Below are 23,586 nucleotides of genomic sequence, written 5' to 3'. Positions count from 1 at the left end.
GGAGAGGAGAGGAGAGGAGGAGCTAAATTTACCTCAAATGCTTTATAAGTCCATCCCGGGACGTCTTTCATGTTCTCGGGGTGTGTCTGATGACTGCTGTTACTAAGTTCACATGTACGCCCCTCAAGGTTATAGTTACACGACACGCAGTTCGGCTCTTGGTGACACGCGGTCTCACAAGCACTGCTTCTCTCGACGGAGATTGTAGCAATCACGTGACCCTGTAGTGCTTTGTGCTCTTCGGGGAGACGCCAATACACTACTCGGCAATCCTCTACAAAAATAAACAATTTTAAGTTGATCCATACAATACTATTTGACACTTTCTAAATCGAAACAGCAGTATTTATCGGCCAACATTCACCTAATCAAAAACGATGACAGCTTGTATACTTTCAGAATAAATAGATCCTTCAGTTCGTCAAGTAAGCGCGCTACAGTGGCCACCTTGACAGTGTCGGCAGTATTTTGAAGTAGGCCAATAAGGAAGCGAGAAACGTGCTATCTGATACGACACGCGCTACCGTGGCAACCTTGGCAGTTTGTGAAGTAGGCAAATAAGGATGCGAGAAAAGAGCTATCTGATACGACGAGCGCTACCGTGGCAACCTTGTCGGTTTTGTGAGATAAGCCAATAAGGATGCGAGAAACGTGCTATCTGATACGACACGCAATACCGTGGCAACCTTGGCAGTTTTGTGAAGTAAGCCAATAAAGATACCTCAGAACACCACGGAACCCTCCTTATTCTAAAATTCTTCTTAAAACTTTGTCTTGGCTGCCAAGGTAGCGCGCGTCACACGTATGTACACAGAGCAACAATTAGTTGACACGTTTTAGTTTTAATATATTGACCGTGTCGATAGCCCGGCAAATAATTGTCTGTTTGGAGTGACAGAGACTGGAAACTAATGCTGTGACGTCAAAATAATTGTCATTTATCATGTGTTACAAATTTTAATTGCTGAGAAAAAAAGCAAACCTTCTAGCTTATAGTAACGTCCGGGTTTAGAACACTATTGCGATAGAATGGCTCGAGAATTTGGGGGAAAGATAGAGAAAATACAAATCAAAACAAACGCGGCACGACGTCGGGACAGAACTAAATGTATTCCAAAACATGCAGAAATCACACACGTGTAGCCAATTCACAAATAAGGGCATGACATCTATATACGGACATTTTACACAGGCTACCCAAAATAAGAGGAATAGATAAACGCGCACTCGTTACATCTTACACACGTGACGCACTAAATAAAGTATGTTTATTGTCACATTATAGCCATTATAGTTGCTAGTTTATGGTTGTCACTTAAAAATTGACGACTTCGCGCCATCTACACGAGCAAATATAAATGGTCACATAAAAAATGGTGGCCTATCTACACGGCCCACTTTATTTGTCAGCTAAAATTAACGTAGATGGGGCTTTATGCGAAAGTATTTTTATGGGATCATGCCGAATTCTATGACTATGGAGGCCCGTACCTAGGACTTTTCTTGGGAGGGTGCGAAATCCGAAAAGTGGACCTATTTTTTCGGAAGGGGGGGGGGGGGGTTGAGTTTTCTGATAAAAAATATGTGACCTTTCCAGAAGGAGCAAAATAGGATCTTTTTGTGCCATTGCTGTAACTCCACGGGATGTTTATTATCGGATTTGGCTACAAAAAGTATTTGACTTGTAGATAAGTGACAAACTAATGTCATCAAGAATGCTGTTTATCTAATTCTCTTGTGCTTTCAGTTTGGCTACAAATAGCACATCTATTGTGAACCGAAAGTGGACTTACCACCGTTGTTAAGGGGTGATGCGAACGCACCCCTTGCATACCCCCTGTATGAAACAGCGGAACGAATTTCTTTTTGAAGCAAATTAAAATTTGCTGTCAAAAGGATGTTATTATTTTTTTTGTTTTTTTGTTCGTTTTCTGACAGACTTTACAATCTGTGAATAATCTTGAGAATTCAAAACAAAAATGCTTGACTTCTTGCCACACGAAGAAGGTGCTCACATTCTCGCAAGTATCGGCTAAGTGTCCCTTTTTCCCCTGTTACCCACAACTTTCTTCTGTTATTTCCATATCTACCATTGTCCACCGCAGGGGTCTCTAAACGTTAGAAACCGAGAGTGAATCTAAGAACCTCGCGGTTTTCCTGTGGTCAAAATATTTATTTGTTAAAGGGGGAGGGACAATGCCAAATGCGAAAAAAAACTTCGTCACTCTTCCTCAGCTCCTCGCGCTCGACGCACCCCCACAGGAATCCCAAAAGTTTGTGTTTCTTTTTTGCTGCTTTTGGGCAAAGCGATATACGCCTGTTGAGACGGCTATACCTACCATATATGAATCGAATCATTTTCTACCAAGGTCCGGGCAAAGAAGGGTTTCAGGGAAGGAGTTCTGGCTCATATATTGTATTTTTAAGTCATGCTAGATGCATAATATTTTCCCGTGCTTTTGCCATCCCCTTGGGGATCAGTTTAATTAATGATTTTACAAAAACGTAGGAAGAAACCACCGGACAGCCTCTATCTGCTGATGTGCGTCGGACCTTGTGGTCTGCGTCGACAGTTGATTAATTAATAAAACCTTCGAAAAAGTCGACAACAACGCAGATTTATGTTTTTTAGAATTAATGATATTATTCCATGGTTTTGCTCTCGCAAAACTGAAAGACTGGAGAGAGAACAACAACAAACAATCGTTTTTTTTTTTGTCTTTGTTTTCCAATATCTGCTCATTTTTTTTTTGTGAGAAAGCCGTAGGACACTTGAATATATCGAACCCGCCAGCTAAAAACACAGGATTTGGGGTACCAGAAGTTAGCCTGGAATGCGCACCGAAGTATGCTTTTGTTTAAACAGTGTTAACATAGTTTTTTGCACGTTAGTTGCTGGATTATCACTAGGACGACGCAGAGGTTGCACTTGGAAAACTTTTCTAGAGTTCTCATGAAGTCTCTGACAATAAAGGTTTTCTGAAGGTTTGATGTTAAAAAAAAATAATACGCGCTGACAGATACGGCTGTTGTTGAGGAGTCAGTAGTGTCGATGACGAAAGAATTCTCGCCTTTACCGTGGCCTGCGCGACTGGACGGGTTGCCGATGGCAGAGAGAAGCCTTCATTACCGGTATATCCTTGCTCATATTACCTGATTAAAATAACTTGGGAATGTTGGGAACATAGCCGCGTCCGAACATCGGGTAACTGCTGCGAAGAACTTTCAATCATATAGCTTTACGAACACTATAAATAGGCAAACCTGTGTTCTGTTTCAATTCGCATGATAGTGTTGACATTTAACGCTGCGAACTCTATTAACGAACAAAATTTTTTAAAGATTTCCAGCCCCAAGGCTGCTGCGTGGCGTTTTGATGTTTTCCCGATTGAAAGAGTTTTTGCCGATTTCTAAAACAATGTGGCCCCACTACTAGAAATGTGATGCGTTGACAAATTAAAAAAAAAACTAAGTGCGACTCCAGTATCTGTTGGCTAGAGGCTTCTCCAATATTGCTATCAGGTTAAAAAAAAAAGTTACCTACCTGAATTAAAAACTGATGAAACAGCGATGATAAGCAATAGAAATACAGTGATGTCATTTAACATGATGATCAGAAGTCTTCTGTTTGTCTTTACGGCTATAAAACTCAGGATTGTTTAGAAAGCCTCTTTTAGAGTGAGCAAAATCGCTGGATTTGAACGGTCCAATTCATCTAAATAATTAATAAGATTTAATAAGACAAAGCAGGACCGATGACAGAGTATTTGACAGGTTATTAAATATTTAATAGTAGCCAATAATTTAAACTGAAAGATTTATGTGAAAGATATGAAAGTGCACAAGGGTTGCACAGGGGGGTACACAGGGGTTGCACAGGGGGGTACACAGGGGTTGCACAGGGGGGTACACAGGGGTTGCACAGGGGGGTACACAGGGGGGTACACAGGGGTTGCACAGGGGGGTACACAGGGGGGTACACAGGGGTTGCTCAAGGGGGTACACAGGGGTTGCACAGGGTGGTGCACAGGGGGGTACACAGGGGTTGCACAGGGGGTACACAGGGGTTGCAGAGGGGGGTACACAGGGGTTGCACAGGGGGGTGCACAGGGGTTGCAGAGGGGGTACACAGGGGTTGCACAGGGGGGTGCACAGGGGGTACACAGGGGGGTACACATGGGTTGCACAGGGGGGTACACAGGGGTTGCACAGGGGGTACACAGGGGTTGCAGAGGGGGGAACACAGGGGTTGCACAGGGGGGTGCACAGGGGGTACACAGGGAAGTACACATGGGTTGCACAGGGAGGGTACACAGGGGTTGCACAGGGTGGTGCACAGGGGGGTACACAGGGGTTGCACAGGGGGTACACAGGGGTTGCAGAGGGGGGTACACAGGGGTTGCACAGGGGGGTGCACAGGGGTTGCAGAGGGGGTACACAGGGGTTGCACAGGGGGGTGCACAGGGGGTACACAGGGGGGTACACATGGGTTGCACAGGGGGGTACACAGGGGTTGCACAGGGTGGTGCACAGGGGGGTACACAGGGGTTGCACAGGGGGTACACAGGGGTTGCACAGGGTGGTACACAGGGGTTGCACAGGGGGGTGCACAGGGGTTGCAGAGGGGGTACACAGGGGTTGCACAGGGGGGTGCACAGGGGGTACACAGGGGGGTACACATGGGTTGCACAGGGGGGTACACAGGGGTTGCACAGGGGGTACACAGGGGTTGCAGAGGGGGGAACACAGGGGTTGCACAGGGGGGTGCACAGGGGGTACACAGGGGGGTACACATGGGTTGCACAGGGGGGGTACACAGGGGTTGCACAGGCTGGTCTACAGGGGGGTACACAGGGGTTGCACAGGGGGTACACAGGGGTTGCAGAGGGGGGTACACAGGGGTTGCAGAGGGGGGTACACAGGGGTTGCAGAGGGGGGAACACAGGGGTTGCACAGGGGGGTGCACAGGGGGTACAACGGGGGGTACACATGGGTTACACAGGGGGGGTACACAGGGGTTGCACAGGGGGGTACACAGGGGGGTACACAGGGGTTGCACAGGGGGGTACACAGGGGTTGCAGAGGGGGTACACAGGGGGGTACACATGGGTTGCACAGGGGGGTACACAGGGGTTGCACAGGGGGTACACAGGGGTTGCAGAGGGGGGAACACAGGGGTTGCACAGGGGGGTGCACAGGGGGTACAACGGGGGGTACACATGGGTTACACAGGGGGGGTACACAGGGGTTGCACAGGGGGGTACACAGGGGGGTACACAGGGGTTGCACAGGGGGGTACACAGGGGTTGCAGAGGGGGGTACACAGGGGTTGCACAGGGGGGTACACAGGGGGTACACAGGGTGGTGCACAGGGGGGTACACAGGGGGGTACACAGGGGTCGCACAGGGGGGTACACAGGGGGGTGCACAGGGGTTGCACAGGGGGGTACACAGGGTGGTGCACAGGGGGGGTACACAGGGGGGTACACAGGGGGTACACAGGGGTTGCACAGGAGGGGTACACAGGGTGGTGCACAGGGGGGTGCACCACAGGGGGTGCACAGGGGGTGCACGGCCAATCCTGGGTACGCGCAAACAAGGTGATAGGCTGCATAAAACTAACGTCGGGCTAGGGTTGCTGCGCGCCAAGTGACAAAACATTTTGATCACGTGGTGTATAAGAGTATATACCACGGAAAACTATGGGAAATTTGTTTTAACAAATTTAAAAATCTTCTATAAATTATTTATCACTTGAATGATTTATAGTTACTTGTGGTCGTAAATATTAAAACGCGAATAGAATTTAAATATCCAATAGAGTGGTTTTCATTAACCCGCGAAACAAAGTGTGATAGTCAAAGGGTAATAGTCAGTAAAACACAAAAGACAACAATAGAATCATGTGTGTAATACGCTAAAGTGTAGTTCACGAGTTATAGAAATTCACTCTATTTAATTGTCAATGGCTCTTGGATTTGTTCCAGAACTTAGGAAAAGGGCGCTAATAATACTACACATACCCCAGTACCTTACCAATTTTTGCGACGTCAAAATTTCGCGATTTTGTGATGGAGATATTTCCTGACACTTTATTTTCGCGATTTTTCCTATTTGTGTAAAACCAGATCACTTTATTTTCGCGATTTCGCCATTTTGGGATATAAAATCAAGCAAGACAAGTGGAATTGAAATGTGCTGTAATCATCAAAACTGAAATAATTTGTAACATAAAGATGCGTGGGCTAAATTAAGTTCCATAATAATCTATAAATGCAAGTCCAACTCAACCCCTTACCGCACTATATGTACGGGGACGGGGGGGCTCATAAGTAGGGGCAATCAACTTCCCCACATTCTGGTAGTATATAGGTGTTACGGCGTTTACTAGGATCAGGCTATTTTTAGACGCGCGAATAAGCCAATCAAATTCAACCTTTGTGTTGACGTTTTGGCTAAGCTCAACTGCACGCGCAGTCTCAGACAAAAAGCTATGCTCTCTCTTCGGTACTTTGACTTTTTGTTGCTCTCTTCTTTAATATGAATCAAACCCTACCTACGACTTTGAATTCTAGCTTGCGATTCTTTTGGTAAACAAACAAAACCGACGGATGATGGATAAAAATATATTCTTCCTAACTGCAATTTGCGCGTGCAGCCTCACGTCACTCGCGCGCGCGAAACGTCAAAAAGTAGCTGATTGGCCCGTTCGTGCTCGCGCGTCTAAAAATAGCCTGATCCTAGGAAACGCTGTGACATTTATATAATACAGATTATTGCCCCTACTTTTGAGCCCCTGATGTACATTAGATGACTAAACAGACAAGGTGTTTCCATAAAGCTTATTTTAAACGTCCAATATTCCGCCAAAGACTTCTTGTGTACTCATTTAATTTTCGCGCATCCTAATTTTCGCGTCCTTTTATTTTCGAAAATCTTGATGCGAAAATTAAGTGTAATAAGGTAATCGAGATAGATCAACCTACCCTCGCAGAAAGCTATAAACCTATCTTTCCTTTATGAAATACGTCAAAAGTCGTTGAAGTATTCGTGAAGGGGAAATCAACTGTCTAGCTTGTTGGACTTAGTAGTTACTACCTATTACTGTTATTACTACAGATTTGATTATATAGATTTAAACATATTTTGAAAGCTGTGGAGACGACGCAAAAATCAAATAAGCAAAAAGAGACATCACGTAATAGGGGACTTGCGCTAAGAGATCGCGTGACTGTTTGAGTGGCTAACTAGCGGGCGCTCAGGCTTTTTAGCGGCAAAATAACAACAAATAAAAGCAACTTACTCAGCGCGAACAAAAAAACTAGAATTCTTTTTTTCAGAAAGGGTTTAGTTTCCTTTAAAATTTTATTTCTCCTTCGTTCTCTGGTGTGACGGGCGCAGTCATTTCTGATTTTTTCAATTGATCATTTTGTTTTGTGCCACCCAGGAAGATCACGTGATCTATTAGCGCAAGTCGCCTGTTGCTCGAATGAGCTTCTCCTGTATTCCTTTGAATCTTGTTCTAATTTATAATTAGACTACGAGTTCGAGTTTTCTATGAGTCAATAGATAGTCAACGAGGCGCGTAGAACGAGTAGTCTCATTGTTTTAGTATAGATCTACTCACATACTACCTTCGAATAACTGACGATTTTAATAATAATTTACGTTGTTTTTGTGAAAAAAGCTGTTTTTTTCGCTACTCGCTATCCATCGCTCAATAGATAGTGAGTACGGGAGCCAATCAAATTGCAGGATTCGTGATAGTATGTGAGTAGATTTATACTAATAAGCAATAGCTTAGTAATTTACAATACCATAAAGTGCAATGTTTCTTCACTCTCTACCCGATTTTACCTACAGCTTAGCTTTTTCTTATAAATTGACAAAGTCAATTAAAAATATTTGGTTGAGTCCATACATCGTGGTCTGGTGGGAAAAGATACCAATAGAATAAAATCGTAATAAAAAGAAAGACTGCCAGTTGGCTAAAGTCGTGATCGATTTCATTCGCATGTCAGCGCCTCGACCTGGATACCGCCCAGACTAAGGACGTAACTTGGGTAGAGTTGACTCAATTTAACCAGATCCCCCTCTAGGGGAGCGCACCAGGACAAGGCTAGGCGAGCTATCTCACTCTCGCTCAGCTCACGTGACCATAGGCTAAAACCCACCATGCTGCCGTAGAATCCCACATCACTGTCAAAACCCCCGCCGTACGAATCCTGCTCGTGCCCTACCACCAAATACCCGCTAGCGATCGAGGAACCTGTTGAAAAGTCACTTCCGTGATCCAGTAAGGTCGCGTTGAGGTAAAGCTTCTAGGCACCATTCACAGCGCTCCAGGTGAACACCACGTGGTGCCAGTTCCCATCGCGGAGTTCCCCGGATGAGATATCTCTGAAATTATGAATAGGCATAAATCTTTAGCTGCCATTTTAGGAGGCAACTCTAGGATAACCAAGCATAAAAATGAAATAGATAATATGGGTAATATCTAAAATCTGTAAGTTTTATTAGTAAGTCAAGAACTATATATCCAATCGATAAAAAGGCATCAATTCATACAGCTGCAGGAAATGTTCGGAGAGAGTTTGTAGATAAATGAAAACTGCTATATCTCACCTGGTATCACCTGTACTTTCAATCCTCATTTGCTTGTCGCGCAGATCTATCACGAAAGCGTCCACATTTGGTGGATAGAAAATAGAGAAAATGGTCTGCAACTGGGATCCTGGCACGATATTTGTCTTAAACCACACGGAAACCGAGAAGACATTGATGAGAGGCAGAGGATGGTAACTCAACCCGTTCTTGTGGAGGATGGTGGGAAAATGGGCAATAAACTGTCCTGGAAAACAAAGACAAGAACATGTAAGTTAAAGCTCCTTTCAAACGATCATGATAACCGTCAATTGTTAATAATTTTCAATACAGTAGTACTATAACATTGAGGAGCATCACTTGGTCCAGGGTTCGATTCCAGGTTTCGACGTGAGTATAGTTAGCCGGTTTTCACCTTAATTGCTCCGAAAGTTTTTCTCTGGGTTCTCCACCCTCAAGAAAAAATAAAAATTTCAATCTAAGCTTAGTTCCGTGTTCAGACACGTCGTGTGAGGGCTGAATGGGGCGCCAACTTATGCCTTCGACTACCATGTTGTATTTGTATCTGTGCTCGCGTAATTCAGCGTCCATATTCATGAATTTAATGCTTAAAAACGCGCTCTTGCGGCAGGTCTTTTGCTTATATGAGTTATAAGGTTAAAATTAATCACGCTGGATTGTATGAAAGAAAGGGACGAGGGTCTCACCCGGTAGCCCAATTTTTCACATTATTTTTGCTCGAAAATTGCGTCATTTAGCGCCGCACGTAAGTGAAATTTATATGCTTCTGTTAGAAATTGAAGAAAATAACGCATTTTTAGTTATTGCGCCAACCGATCTGGGTACCCTATTTTTTATTTCAAAATATCGTTCATTTTGCCGTTTGTCTAACACAAGCAGTTAAACACTAAGAAGTAACTAATTACTTGTTTGGGAAATGTTCAAGACCTCGGTCTTATATATTACTCCATACAGACCTCCCCTAATCAGGGTGCTTTCTCCCTCCTTTGTTTTTGGTTAAGGAAGCCAATAGAATAGAAACAAATCCTTAATAAAATATGGTATTTACCTTTTCCGCACTTGTATGCCTTCCCGCCTTTTCGCATCTTGCATACCATCACACTGCTGCAGAGCATGCTACTGCACCTGGTCACTGGTTTCACAACAGCGTAGTACGTGTCAGATGCTCCGCCAGGGTTGAAATGTCCAGGGAAAGCAAAATGAGTTTCGCTATTCAAATCACATTGCGACCTGTAAAAGGTTACAATTTTGGTTAATTGACGCGAAAAATTTCATTATGTCCGTCCACCTGTTCATTGGCCTGCCTGCCTGCCTGCCTGCCCGCCTGCCTGCCTGCCTGCCCGCCCGCCCGCCTGCCTGCCTGCCCGCCCGCCTGCCTGCCTGCCTGCCTGTCTGCCTGCCTGCCTGCCTGCCTGCCTGCCTGCCTGCCTGCCTGCCCGCCCGCCCGTCTGCCTGCCTGCCCGCCCGCCCGCCTGCCTGCCTGATACTTACTTTTTACGAAAGTTGATCGAGTAACAAGCGCTGTTGCGTCTGCATATCGCTCGACAGTCTTTCTCTGTTGTTGTTATTGTCTCAATCACGTGACCCTGCAGCACGGAGTTCGGCATCTTGAAAAAGCCATCGCAATCATTTGCATTGGTGAGTCGCCATAGCAACAGGCTATCCAACGTAGCCATGGCAATTTTAACTGAATGATAAAGATAGCGATGACTAAACAAACTAAGCCTACCTACTAAACCAAACTTAACCTACCACAGAGATCGCGACCGGTATTCAAAGCTCAATAGCTCCTTTAAGACTCATCAAATAACGACCGTTCCAGGTTATTCATCAGCTTTTAAAGCCGCATTGTTTTTAACGGAAAACGCGAAAAATATTACAAAATATTGAAAGCAGTGTGCATATTGCATGTTTCTTCGAGGATGTGATTGATAATTGAGAGCGGATGGCATGTTAAATATCTCGGATTCTAATAGATTCTTTTGTCTTTTAACTGTTGAGGTTTCCGTCGGACCTCTGGAAGTGAACTGGTGACAATGCGGCTTTGTTTGAGAACATTATCTATTGCGTAATGCGTTGTTTTCTTAGTGGGCCATACGGCGAGGTGAAAGGCCCTCTAATCAACCAATGAGAGCGCGCTATCACCGTAGTAGTTAATCCAGTCCGTTATTAACAAAGAATTCTTCACTAATAAGTGACCCCTTAGAGGTCCTTTTGGCGATGAGATTTTTAGATGATTAGATTTCAAAGCAATTCTTTAGGTGTCTTTAACTCATTTTTCTTATGCTTTCAAAAAAAAAACCAGATGGTGTCATCTGTTCGCAGAAACTTGCTAACAAAGCACTTTTCCTAATCTTTTCCTTTAAAATGCTAAGTTTGCCCTGCGAAATGACAAACGACGTCTGAAAAGTCACAATTTGCAAAGGAAACTCGAAATTGAGAAATCTCACAGTTTCAATATCAAAAATAAACAATGAAGTATATATATATATTAACGAGTTCGCTTTAAACTGTACGCGATATCCTGCTAGCGCAATCATGAATACTTTTTCTTAAAATGCAAAACTAACGATAATAAGGTTCGACCTTTCCTAAAGTCTTTTTACTCCCTGAAAAGATTTTTTTTCGTTTTCCCGTTCTTCTTAAAAAAAAACACATAAACGCCGACATTTTTGCGTTTATTCAAAAGTATTGTACAATGCCGGAAAGAAAGGCGATAAAAGGCAAAAATTGACGAAAATCTTTGGCTTGAAAAGACTATCATTTGGCAATATATACTTCAATTGTTTTTGTGTAGGAAATTGGCAGATTTTAAATCGCTTTCACCAATTTTAAAATTCCTTGTTAGTGCAGATGGCGAATTGCAAATAGTAGTTGTACGGATAAAAGATAATACGCATAATTCTTCCACATTGTCTTGTATTTAGTAAAATATGGGCAGTCACGTTATATTTTTTAATACATTTCTGAAGTGGTTTAAACTTTTTTTAATCAAATCTGCAGTGGTTTAAACTTTTCAAAGAGCAAAGTTTAGTGCGGCTACAAGGGAGACCTTACCCTTCTGAGTCTTGTTACTTTTCAATGTTAATATGAAAATATAAGACAGATGTTAGTGCTTCTAAGACCGATTTAAGCATTTTAAGACAGATTTAAGCATTGCAAGATCGATCGAGAACAAAAACACTCTGGAAGAATATGCCTGTGTTTCGTCTTACCTGAGAGAACTCGGGCCATTGAAGAGGAACTATTTTTTTGCCTCCGCCTCTAGATTCTTCTTGTACTTAGCTGAGTATGCTAAAATGCTCCCCTTCGTGTGTGATCATAAAAACTAATTTTGAAGCTCTAATGGGAAATGAACACCATATGGTATTGCGTTTGTCAAGACCCCAACCTATGATTTCCCATCACTTAACTTTTGATATATAAGTTTAATCATTGCCTAAAAAGAGAGCACCTAAATACATACCTTTAGATTAAACTCTAGAGACTTCTAGATAAATACAGGCCCTGTCCAATTTAGATATTGCTAGAAATAACAAGTTTCATTCAGTCTTTTTAATAACCAACCCAATAATATAAAATTTACATGTGCTCTCTAATACTTATCCAACTAGAGCCCAGGCCCTCTCACACTATAAAGTAAGAAAACATTTACCGTAGTGATTCGAATAAGTGCCCTTCTTTAAAAAAGCGCCCCCAACCCACCCCCCTCGACCTCGAATTTTGGAATAAGTGCCCCCTCCCAATAAGCGCCCCCACCCCACCCTCCTCGACCTCGAATTTTGAAATAATATATGTTTATTATTCCCTATTGCAGTTGAGACTGAATTGCAGGGAGAGCGCCAACAAAGTTACAGTACACACAATTAACAATTAACATATTTTACAGTTACAAAATCGTTTAGTCTTTTGGTTTTTGTCATCTGTGTGCGCCTCGTAGTACCCGACCTAAGACTGTATTTGGCAGGTACTACACATGTCCTCGAGTCCATCAGCTGTAGGACGGGATGCTCGGGTGGAAGGTTGGCTACATACTGGCGGCATAGATTATTGCGGTGCGTCTCAATAAGCGCTCCTCCCCTCCCTAGGGCTGTCGATAAGTTGCTCGGCAACTTTTGAGCAACTTTTGCTATTTCGAGCAACTTTGTTTACCTTGAGCAACTTTTAATTTTTCGAGCAACTTTTTCGATTTACGTCATAAAAAGCAAAAAAGTTGATCAAATAATAATAACAACACCAATGATGCAACACCAATACCTTGAAGCGTGTTCTAGGTCAGTTCAATTTGTTTTCTGGAACAAAGGCTAAAAAGGAGAGAGTCGTCTCTTAGGATTTCTGATCGGGCTCCTTGGTAAGAGTTGTGACGTCTAAGGTGAGGCCATCTCAACTTATTGTTTTGCTACTCGCTACTTTCTCCACTACCCGCACATCTACCCATTTATCGGCTTTCGTCGTGTTTTTCCCACTGCTTTTAACCACCCACTATCCCCTATTTGCCTACCCTCCACACCAGGTACTACGGTAAGAATAACCGCTTATTAAATAGGCGTTGTCTCCAGTTTACTTCCAGAGGGCCGACGAAAACCTCAACCGACAAAAATCTATTAGAATACCCGTTATTTAACAGGCCAGCCGCTCTAAAATCAGTCACATCTTCAAAGAAGCTTCCAATAAACACACTGCTTTTACAATTTGAAATATTTTTCGCGTTTTCCGTTGAAAATCAGCGAGTCAATGTTGCGCGCGTACTGATGTCATACGTTGGAAAGCAAAATAAACATCTGCTGCAAATCGGATTTTATCATCTCAATTTTCTTTCGGTTCGGGGAGGGGGGCTTTTAAATTTAAATTTGCCCTGAGTCCAATAAATCTCCCCCTCCCCCCCCCCCCCCCCCCCCCAGGGTATTTAATAAACCCCCCTTTACAGGGTGAAATATTCATATAAAGGTACTTAAAAGCAAACGCAAATCAGGTGGTTCGTCTTGCATGGGAGAAGAGGGAGGGGGAATATAAGAATACAGTAAATGTGATAGGGTCCTTTAACACTTAGGGGGGTGGGATATTGGAAGGGGGGAGAGGGGTTACTGAACCACCCAAAGGCGGTCTCCGAAGGAAAATGTGTCCTCTAAGAGGTTGGATCAGATTTTTTAATGAGCCCTTCTCAATCCTTGGGCTCTTTAAACTTTGGGCAGAGGTTTGCAACCATTGCGTCATCCTGAAGAGACGAATGGATAACTAGCTCGCAGGAGAAAGAAACCAGCAATAACAAGAGCTGGTTCCCCCAGTTATGTCTCCGACGATACAGATGCCTTCATTACATCTGTCATTACTGATCCATTTTCATTCAGATGTTCTGTCCCCCGTGATGAAGCGCGCTTAATCAGAATGTTCTAATAGCCAATTAATGGCTATAGGTAATGTATTCCGTAATGCAAACAAGTTTAATTAATGAGTCCTCTTTGCTGTAGATGCACCTGTACAATTATTACGAGTGGCAGTGAGACAACCCTGTCTTTCAATAATTACAATTGATCTATACCAATAATGCTAATAAAAATGGTATTCGAAATACAAAGAAATGCGCGCTTATCTTATCCCAGCCTCAAACATCTCAAAGCTGAGGTTCGCAATAATTTTCTCGTAAACTCCAGCTGGCTACATTTGAGGTTCTGGAACCATACCAAATCCAATGACTTCTACATACCTCCTAATTATGTAAAAAATAAAAATAAACAGTAGGTGGACTAAGAGTTGATATTAGCTAATTGAAAATACATACACCTAATGCAAGAATGCTTGAGTCAAAAGAGCGTGAATAAAAGAGGATTTCTCGGTAAATACCAGTGTGCCATGAATAGCTTGAACTCTCTAAGAACACATTTTATATTTCTGAAATATTTCAAAATCTATTTTTTTGAAAAGAGAGGGGGTAAACATGGGGAATTCCCTAGAAGACCACAGCAAGCACGCGTTGATAATTGCTACTATCATTGATTATTGGGAGAATGTAAACTTAAAAGTTTAATAATCGGGAAAGCGTCTATGTTTTTATTAATAATTCATACATTGAAAAGAAAGAGTTAAGAGTAATTGCAATGCCTGGTAGACTTCAGTATTGATAGAGGGTCGAGAATGGATGTCGTACAAAGGAGTGGATCGATGATGCTCTTTATTATATTTCTCCTTGGTTTTCTACCAGCTCGTGGAGCAAGAGGTAAGTCGACTTAGAAAGGCAATGCTAAGGTCACGTGCAAAAAAATGTTGCAACGTTCATGTAGGGGTATGTATTAGCGATGGAAATCCGGGACTTGCGCCGAGACCCACGTTTCAGAATCGGAGCCCGAGACTCTTGCATATCAAGAAAATTTAGCCAAAAAATGGCGTTTTGGAAAAACTGCATGATTCTTGTCATTTTCAAGGTTGCCGTAACGCAGGGGCTTCGTAAACTTTATGACTTGTAAACAGAAAAGAAAAACAGTTACTGTGACCAGTAGTCAACGGAGAAAGTATTTGAAAAGAAACTAAAATTTCTTTGTACCTGACCCCCAAAACGACAACGTTTTCTTCATTTGTCAAATTTCGGAATCTGAGCCCGAGCTTTCCGAACTTGTTTCCGAATAACTTGCTCGAGGTATGTCATAAACATCAGTTGAAAGGAATAAGTAGAGTAACTATACAATCTTGCTACAAGGGGAAACCGGTAGCATGGTAACAACATAAAACAGATAGCATTTGACAAGATCACTCCGAGGTCGCATTTAAAAATCCCAGACCGTGGAAGAAAACAGTGGTAGAGACCCTAAATTTTGAAATAAAACGAGCCTTGGAGTCTTGCATAAAAAACGCCGTAATTCCGAGACTTTGCGAATTTTTTGAAAGACTTTCGAAATTCCAATAGGTACCCATCGCAAACCCCTTCATGTGAACACAAGGAAAAGGAAGAGCTTACGAACTTCTTCTCTCGAAGCACATCACACAGGCCCGTACCAGGATAAAAATGGACCTAGTTTTTCCGAGGGTGGGGGGAGCGGGGCTTGAGGAGAAGATGAATTTTCTGATTAAAATCTGACCACACCTATAAGAACCCATTTTCTATGTTTTTTTTTTATGCCAATACAGTAACTCGGGACGTTATAGGATTTGGCTAAATAAACGTTTGACTTTTAGACTTATGGCATTACCTGAGTGTTTTCGCTTATGCTTTGCTAGAAAGGGATTTTTCGCGTCTGTGGGGGGTGGGGGCGGGGTACTGCTGGGTAATCTTGCTGGGCAGTTTCTGCCAGTGTATTTGTTTGCCCGGGGACCAACATAAAGGGGGAAGCCAATGCGAAAACACTAAACTCTAGGCGCTTGGCACGGTTTTGTTTGATACAATCAACTTTCTGGATAACTTTCCAAATACTGAATCTCTCCATCACACCACATTACTAAAAAATGAAGAATGGGTAAAAGTTTTAAATAAGCTCATAATTTCATATGAAATGGGGCCTTTTACTTTTTTAAAGTGCTAACCGGAGTATTGAGAAAACACAAAATATCAAACGCAGCTTTTTCAACTTAGTGGCATGGAATACTTCTCAAAATTGATTCGTATTTCAGTTGTTGGTATTTCATCCCCAGTTGTTGGTTCAGTTGTTGGTTATTCTCTCCCTCTCTCTCTGATATCGTATTTCTTATGTTTTTACAAGGAAGCGCATGCAAAACCATGAAGTTTTCTGATCGACTGACGGGAAAACAGCTGTACAACCACCCAGAAGCTAATTTTACTGACGTCACAGAGAAAGAGTGTGGCCTCAAATGCTACATGAGTGACACATGCCAATCCTACAACTACCAATCAGCTTCCAGAACATGTCAAATCAGCTCGTCCACTCGATTTCAGCACCAGAAAGATCTTAAAAACGTCTCAGACGACTTTGTTTACGCGGGAGCTATGGTAAACAAATAACAAAATTCATGCCCTCTTTTAAAGAGCGTTTGCCAGCCACATTTGTTATTGTCTTCGTTTAACAATGAAAGAGAAGGTATGTGTTGAAATACCGAATTGCTTATCCAAAAGCAAAGCCTACCCTTATTCACCAAATTCAATAAAAAAATATCGCAAAACATTTTCTCAGCCAATGGCATTGAAATTCTTCCTTGTGATTTGCAAGGTCGACAACATACACAGGTAGACTTTTTGAAAAAAATTCGCGAGGAAAAGCACGTTTGATTATCGGTGTTGTTGACGATTTCAGAGTTCATGTGATATCGTATCATGCCCAGACGGTCAGAAATGCAAGGCCGATTTCAAGACAGGAAACTTCTCTTGCATAAAAGGTAAGTCTTACTTCTGTTCAAATCATCAGAATCGGAGCTCTCAAAAAAGCCGTGATAGCATGATGACAAATTGCTTATAATTATTTGATCACACCTTTAATGAGCGTTTTTTACCCAAATTAAACAGAACATAATATTATGTAGAGTGACTGAATCTAGAGTGTATTCGGTAGAATTTGCTACATTGAGAACTTGATAAATATTCCTAGCAGTATTTACCTAAAGTAGTATTATCTTTTTTTACGACAGAACCGATAATGAGCTTTGCAACCACGATGACAACGCCCTTACAATCAACACCATCAGCAATCATGTCATCATCATCAACACCATCATCATCATTATCATCATCTTCGTCGTCAACAGCTGAAACACAAGCTGTATCAGCCACATCTACGTCTACTACTACAACAACCACTACAGGTGACACTAAAGCCCGTAAAAAGAAACCAAGGTTAACATCATAGCCGTAGCAGGCCTCGAATTATTGGGGGGGGGGGGGGGGGGGAGATACAGAAACATTAAGAAAACAATTGGGGGCACAGCCACGCCCCTACTGGTCATTTCCTTGTGATTTCCGAAAATACTGGGGGATGCACGTGCCCCCAATGCCCCACCCTCCTGCTACGGCCGACAGAGTAAAAAAATGGCATGAAATTTTCCAATTATTAATATATAAGCTCAAGATTCCGCATACAAGGAGTTCCTCTGATTCCTCTGACCAAAAGCTTAATTCCAAATTTTAAAGAAATTTAGAAGATATGACATTTAGAGACCGAGCAAAAAAAATGGCAAGCTTTCCCAAAATAAGGTCTGTTTAACTTTAGTAAGCTTGTTTTTTTTGCATAGAGGTTCCTTATTTAAAAGTGTTTTTTTTTCTAATGGATTTGTCTTCGAGATATGAGGCTTGAAGTTCAATTTTCAAAGGTTCAAAGTATAAATTCTCCTTGTCAGGCTCTGATCAGAAATTAAGCCAACTTTGCTCGCTAATATCTAAATTTCATATCTTCTAAATTTCTTTAAATTTGGAATTAAGCTCTTGGTCAGACGAACTCCTTGTATGTTGTATGCGGAAATTTGAGCATATATATTGAGAATTGGGAAATTTCATGCCATTTTTTGCCCTGTCGAAATTTAGATATTAGCGAGCAAAGTTGGCTTAATTTCTGATCAGAGCCCGACTTCTCCCTTCAAACGAGGAGAATTTATACTTTGAACATTTGAAAATTGCATTTCAAGCCTCATATCTCGAAGACGAATTCATTAGAGAAAAACACTTTTTGATATGTTGGTTAACATGACATAAGGAACCTCTATGCAAAAATTCAAGCTCACCGAACAGACCTTATTTTGGGAAAACATTTTTTTGCTCTGTCGATACGGCCCTGAATGTGGTAATTGGGGCTTCTCTGCAAAACATTCAGGCTACGCTCCTAACATGTTGAGTAAACAAACTAACAAACAAACTGTTCCTACCGCCCCTGCTATATTGAATCTTTACCATTTCTCCTAAAGAAAAAAAAATAACACAGCAAACACGTCTAATAATAAATGTCTTCAGTAAAGAGAAGATATATGTACAGATGTGAAAATGCGAATCAATGATTGTCGTTGTCTTCCGTTACTAATTAAGCTTTAATGACATCTAGTGTCAGCCAAAGGATGTGTACTCTACTTTCCAAGCGCGCTCACATCCAACCTCATCGACATCGACAATGCAATCACCTTGTGGTTTAGTACCTTCTCCATTTCTGTGTGGTTGAAAGTCGACCGTACCGCTACCGTCGATACGCTTATGGTGTTTTCGTACGCGACGAGTGACAGAGTAGACACTTTGTCCTTTGGAATCAAGTCAGATGGAGACGCGATAATTACACTGGGAGGCAAAACACAGTAAGCGACTGTCTATCCCTCCTTTCGACTGTCTGTGTGTCTGCTTTCTGTCCTTCCATCCATCTGTCTGTATATCAGTTATTCTAATGTATGTCTGTAAATCTTCACAGTAAGCGACTGTCTATCCCTCCTTTCGGCTGTCTTTGTGTCTGCTTTCTGTCCTTCCATCCATCTGTCTGTATATCAGTTTTTCTAATGTATGTCTGTAAATCTTCAGGTCTGTATTTTCCGTCTGTCCATCCGTCTACTATTCATTTCACCCAATGCACACACACCATCCAATCTATTGCCACTCACACACCATCCAATCTATTGCCACACACACACCATCCAATCTATTGCCACACACACCATCCAATCTATTGCCACACACACCATCCAATCTATTGCCACACACACCATCCAATCTATTGCCACACACACCATCCAATCTATTGCCACTCGCACCATCCAATCTATTGCCACACACACACCATCCAATCTATTGCCACACACACACCATCCAATCTATTGCCACACACACACCATCCAATCTATTGCCACACACACCATCCAATCTATTGCCACACACACACCATCCAATCTATTGCCACTCACACACCATCCAATCTATTGCCACACACACACCATCCAATCTATTGCCACACACACACCATCCAATCTATTGCCACACACACCATCCAATCTATTGCCACACACACACCATCCAATCTATTGCCACTCGCACACCATCCAATCTATTGCCACACACACCATCCAATCTATTGCCACACACACACCATCCAATCTATTGCCACTCGCACACCATCCAATCTATTGCCACACACACACCATCCAATCTATTGCCACACACACCATCCAATCTATTGCCACACACACACCATCCAATCTATTGCCACACACACCATCCAATCTATTGCCACACACACCATCCAATCTATTGCCACACACACACCATCCAATCTATTGCCACTCGCACACCATCCAATCTATTGCCACACACACACCATCCAATCTATTGCCACACACACCATCCAATCTATTGCCACTCGCACACCATCCAATCTATTGCCACACACACCATCCAATCTATTGCCACACACACCATCCAATCTATTGCCACACACACCATCCAATCTATTGCCACTCACACACCATCCAATCTATTGCCACACACACCATCCAATCTATTGCCACACACACACCATCCAATCTATTGCCACACACACCATCCAATCTATTGCCACACACACCATCCAATCTATTGCCACACACACCATCCAATCTATTGCCACACACACACCATCCAATCTATTGCCACACACACCATCCAATCTATTGCCACACACACCATCCAATCTATTGCCACACACACACCATCCAATCTATTGCCACACACACCATCCAATCTATTGCCACACACACCATCCAATCTATTGCCACACACACACCATCCAATCTATTGCCACTCGCACACCATCCAATCTATTGCCACACACACACCATCCAATCTATTGCCACACACACCATCCAATCTATTGCCACTCGCACACCATCCAATCTATTGCCACACACACCATCCAATCTATTGCCACACACACCATCCAATCTATTGCCACACACACCATCCAATCTATTGCCACACACACCATCCAATCTATTGCCACACACACACCATCCAATCTATTGCCACTCACACACCATCCAATCTATTGTCACACACACCATCCAATCTATTGCCACACACACCATCCAATCTATTGCCACACACACCATCCAATCTATTGCCACACACACCATCCAATCTATTGCCACACACACACCATCCAATCTATTGCCACACACACCATCCAATCTATTGCCACACACACCATCCAATCTATTGCCACACACACCATCCAATCTATTGCCACACACACACCATCCAATCTATTGCCACACACACACCATCCAATCTATTGCCACTCACACCATCCAATCTATTGCCACACACACACCATCCAATCTATTGCCACACACACCATCCAATCTATTGCCACTCGCACACCATCCAATCTATTGCCACACACACCATCCAATCTATTGCCACACACACCATCCAATCTATTGCCACACACACCATCCAATCTATTGCCACACACACACCATCCAATCTATTGCCACACACACCATCCAATCTATTGCCACACACACACCATCCAATCTATTGCCACACACACCATCCAATCTATTGCCACACACACACCATCCAATCTATTGCCACACACACCATCCAATCTATTGCCACACACACCATCCAATCTATTGCCACACACACACCATCCAATCTATTGCCACTCGCACACCATCCAATCTATTGCCACACACACCATCCAATCTATTGCCACACACACCATCCAATCTATTGCCACACACACACCATCCAATCTATTGCCACACACACCATCCAATCTATTGCCACTCGCACACCATCCAATCTATTGCCACACACACACCATCCAATCTATTGCCACACACACCATCCAATCTATTGCCACACACACACCATCCAATCTATTGCCACACACACCATCCAATCTATTGCCACACACACACCATCCAATCTATTGCCACACACACACCATCCAATCTATTGCCACACACACACCATCCAATCTATTGCCACACACACCATCCAATTTTTTGCCACACACACCATCCAATCTATTGCCACACACACCATCCAATCTATTGCCACTCGCGCCACCAATCCGGACCCTAAACTCACTCTTGCTCTGTCGCCACCCCCTAATCTTACTTGTTCCTCGCCAATCTTCACCCCCACCCCCTAATCGTACCTCTGTCACTCGCCAATCCTCACCACCACCCCCTAATCTTACCTCTGTCACTCACAAAACTTCACCGCCACCCCCTAATCTTACCTCTGTTCCTCACCAAACTTCACCCCCACCCCCTAATCTTACCTCTGTTCCTCACCAAACTTCACCCCCACCCCCTAATCTTTCCTCTGTTCCTCGCCAAACTTCACCCACACCCCCTAATCTTACCTCTGTTCCTCGCCAAACTTCATCCACACCCTGTAATCTTTCCTCTGTTCCTCGCCAAACTTCACCCACACCCCCTAATCTTACCTCTGTTCCTCGCCAAACTTCACCCACACCCCATAATCTTTCCTCTGTTCCTCACCAAACTTCACCCACACCCCCTAATTTTTCCTCTGTTCCTCGCCAAACTTCACCCACACCCCATAATCTTTCCTCTGTTCCTCACCAAACTTCACCCACACCCCCTAATCTTTCCTCTGTTCCTCGCCAAACTTCACCCACACCCCATAATCTTTCCTCTGTTCCTCACCAAACTTCACCCACACCCCCTAATCTTTCCTCTGTTCCTCGCCAAACTTCACCCCCACCCCCTAATCTTTCCTCTGTTCCTCACCAAACTTCACCCAAACCCCCTAATCTTTCTCTGTTCCTCCCCAAACTTCACCCCCACCCCCTAATCGTACCTCTGTCACTCGCCAATCCTCACCTCTACCCCCTAATCGTACCTCTGTCACTCGCCAATCCTCACCATCACCCCCTAATCTTACCTGTGTTACTCACAAATCCTCACCCCACCCCCTAATCGTACCTCTGTCACTCGCCAATTATCACCACCACCCCCTAATCTTACCTCTGTTACTCACAATCTTTACCTACACCCCCTAATCTTACCTCTGTTCCTCGCCAATCTTCACCCCCACCCCCCTTATCATACCTGTGTCACTCACAAATCTTCACCCCCACCCCCCACAAATCTGGCGCTACCTCATGCAGCAGACTGTTCATCAGCAATTTCTTATCCCAGGTCCCTCGCCTCAGGCTTTACACGAGACAATACCTGGCAGCACATATTGGTCAATTTTGGTAGCAATCTGGAAATTTACAAAGACAACCTAAAACGAAGCGAATTAAACATTGAGTCTGTCAGTATCCGTAACGAGGGAAGATTCATACTTGGCCAGCTCCAGAAGACAATTGGAGGAGGATTTGACGAAACGAAAACATTCCACGGTTACATGGGCAGCCTTAACATCTGGGATCACGCTAAAGATTCGTACAATATTGCCCTTATCTATAACAATCGTTGTCAAAGTTCTGGATCTTTCGCCTCACCTCCAATCATAAGCTGGGATACGATCACGTCAAAGCCTTTGCATGGAGACATACAACCCAAGTGCGATATGACTTGTATTTACCTTTGATTTGACCATCATCAGACGTGGTGTCTATACACCTCTTGAAAACATCACGTCACGTGAAATGTATATTTTTACCATTAAGACATTAAAGCTGCATTGTCACCAGTTTACTTCCAGAGGTCCGACCGTTAAAAGACAAAAGAATCTATTAAAATCCGAGATATTTAACATACCATCCGCTCTAAATTATCAATCACATCCTCAAAGAAACTTCTAGTAAACACACTGCTTTCAATATTTAAACATAGTTTTCGCGTTTTCTGTTAAAAATCATCGGAGATTGTTACGCAATCGACCGGAAGTAAACTGGTGACAATGCGGCTTTAAGTTAGCGTATTTCAATCTATTTGAAAAATGTTTGCCATTAGCATTGTAATTTATTAAACAAAATAGAATATACTTTGGTTAAGGTCTGGTTTCTAAAATTCACGCAATTTTTCCCAAATCATAGACTACCGGTCATTAGTATAGGCTAGCCTCGTCCCTAGGATTCTCGGCGGGCCTAT

At 43.1% G+C, this 23,586-nt stretch overlaps 3 protein-coding genes across 4 annotated transcripts in view; 1 reads left to right on the top strand and 2 right to left on the bottom strand.

The window, feature by feature from the left end:
• The window catches only part of LOC5518617 (pentraxin-4), a gene marked incomplete in the record, with an annotated part of 5,722 nt that extends 2,020 nt beyond the window's left edge, over positions 1–3,702 (bottom strand). The window contains 2 exon segments of the mRNA XM_048734469.1: positions 33–274; positions 3,545–3,702. Of these exon segments, the coding sequence (XP_048590426.1) occupies positions 33–274; positions 3,545–3,608 (306 nt within the window).
• A 2,481-nt stretch (positions 3,703–6,183) lies between these two features.
• LOC5518618 lies at positions 6,184–10,557 on the bottom strand. Of its 2 annotated transcripts, none has more exons than XM_001638518.3 (5): positions 10,378–10,557; positions 10,117–10,312; positions 9,674–9,855; positions 8,626–8,851; positions 6,184–8,400 (listed from the first exon to the last, which is right to left on the bottom strand). In XM_001638518.3, exons 2-5 carry the CDS (start codon positions 10,299–10,301, stop codon positions 8,322–8,324), a joined length of 672 nt encoding a protein of 223 aa, XP_001638568.2. In that variant the 5' UTR covers positions 10,302–10,312; positions 10,378–10,557; the 3' UTR covers positions 6,184–8,321. The 2 variants fall into 2 exon arrangements, with proteins under 2 accessions (XP_001638568.2, XP_048590427.1); XM_048734470.1 differs by having other exon boundaries at positions 10,117–10,232.
• A 4,201-nt stretch (positions 10,558–14,758) lies between these two features.
• LOC116602104 lies at positions 14,759–23,277 on the top strand. Its single transcript, XM_048734336.1, has 6 exons — positions 14,759–14,839; positions 16,314–16,561; positions 16,863–16,944; positions 17,194–17,367; positions 18,594–18,837; positions 22,687–23,277. The coding sequence occupies exons 1-6, from the start codon at positions 14,785–14,787 to the stop codon at positions 23,081–23,083; spliced, it is 1,200 nt and encodes a 399-aa protein (XP_048590293.1). The 5' UTR covers positions 14,759–14,784; the 3' UTR covers positions 23,084–23,277.
• Positions 23,278–23,586: the final 309 nt, after the last annotated feature.

This window comes from Nematostella vectensis, chromosome 11 (genome assembly GCF_932526225.1).
Source record: "Nematostella vectensis chromosome 11, jaNemVect1.1, whole genome shotgun sequence".
Taxonomy (NCBI): Eukaryota; Metazoa; Cnidaria; class Anthozoa; order Actiniaria; family Edwardsiidae; genus Nematostella; species Nematostella vectensis.
The sequence above is the reverse complement of the archived record's forward strand: the minus strand, read 5'-3'. Positions and strand labels throughout refer to the sequence as shown.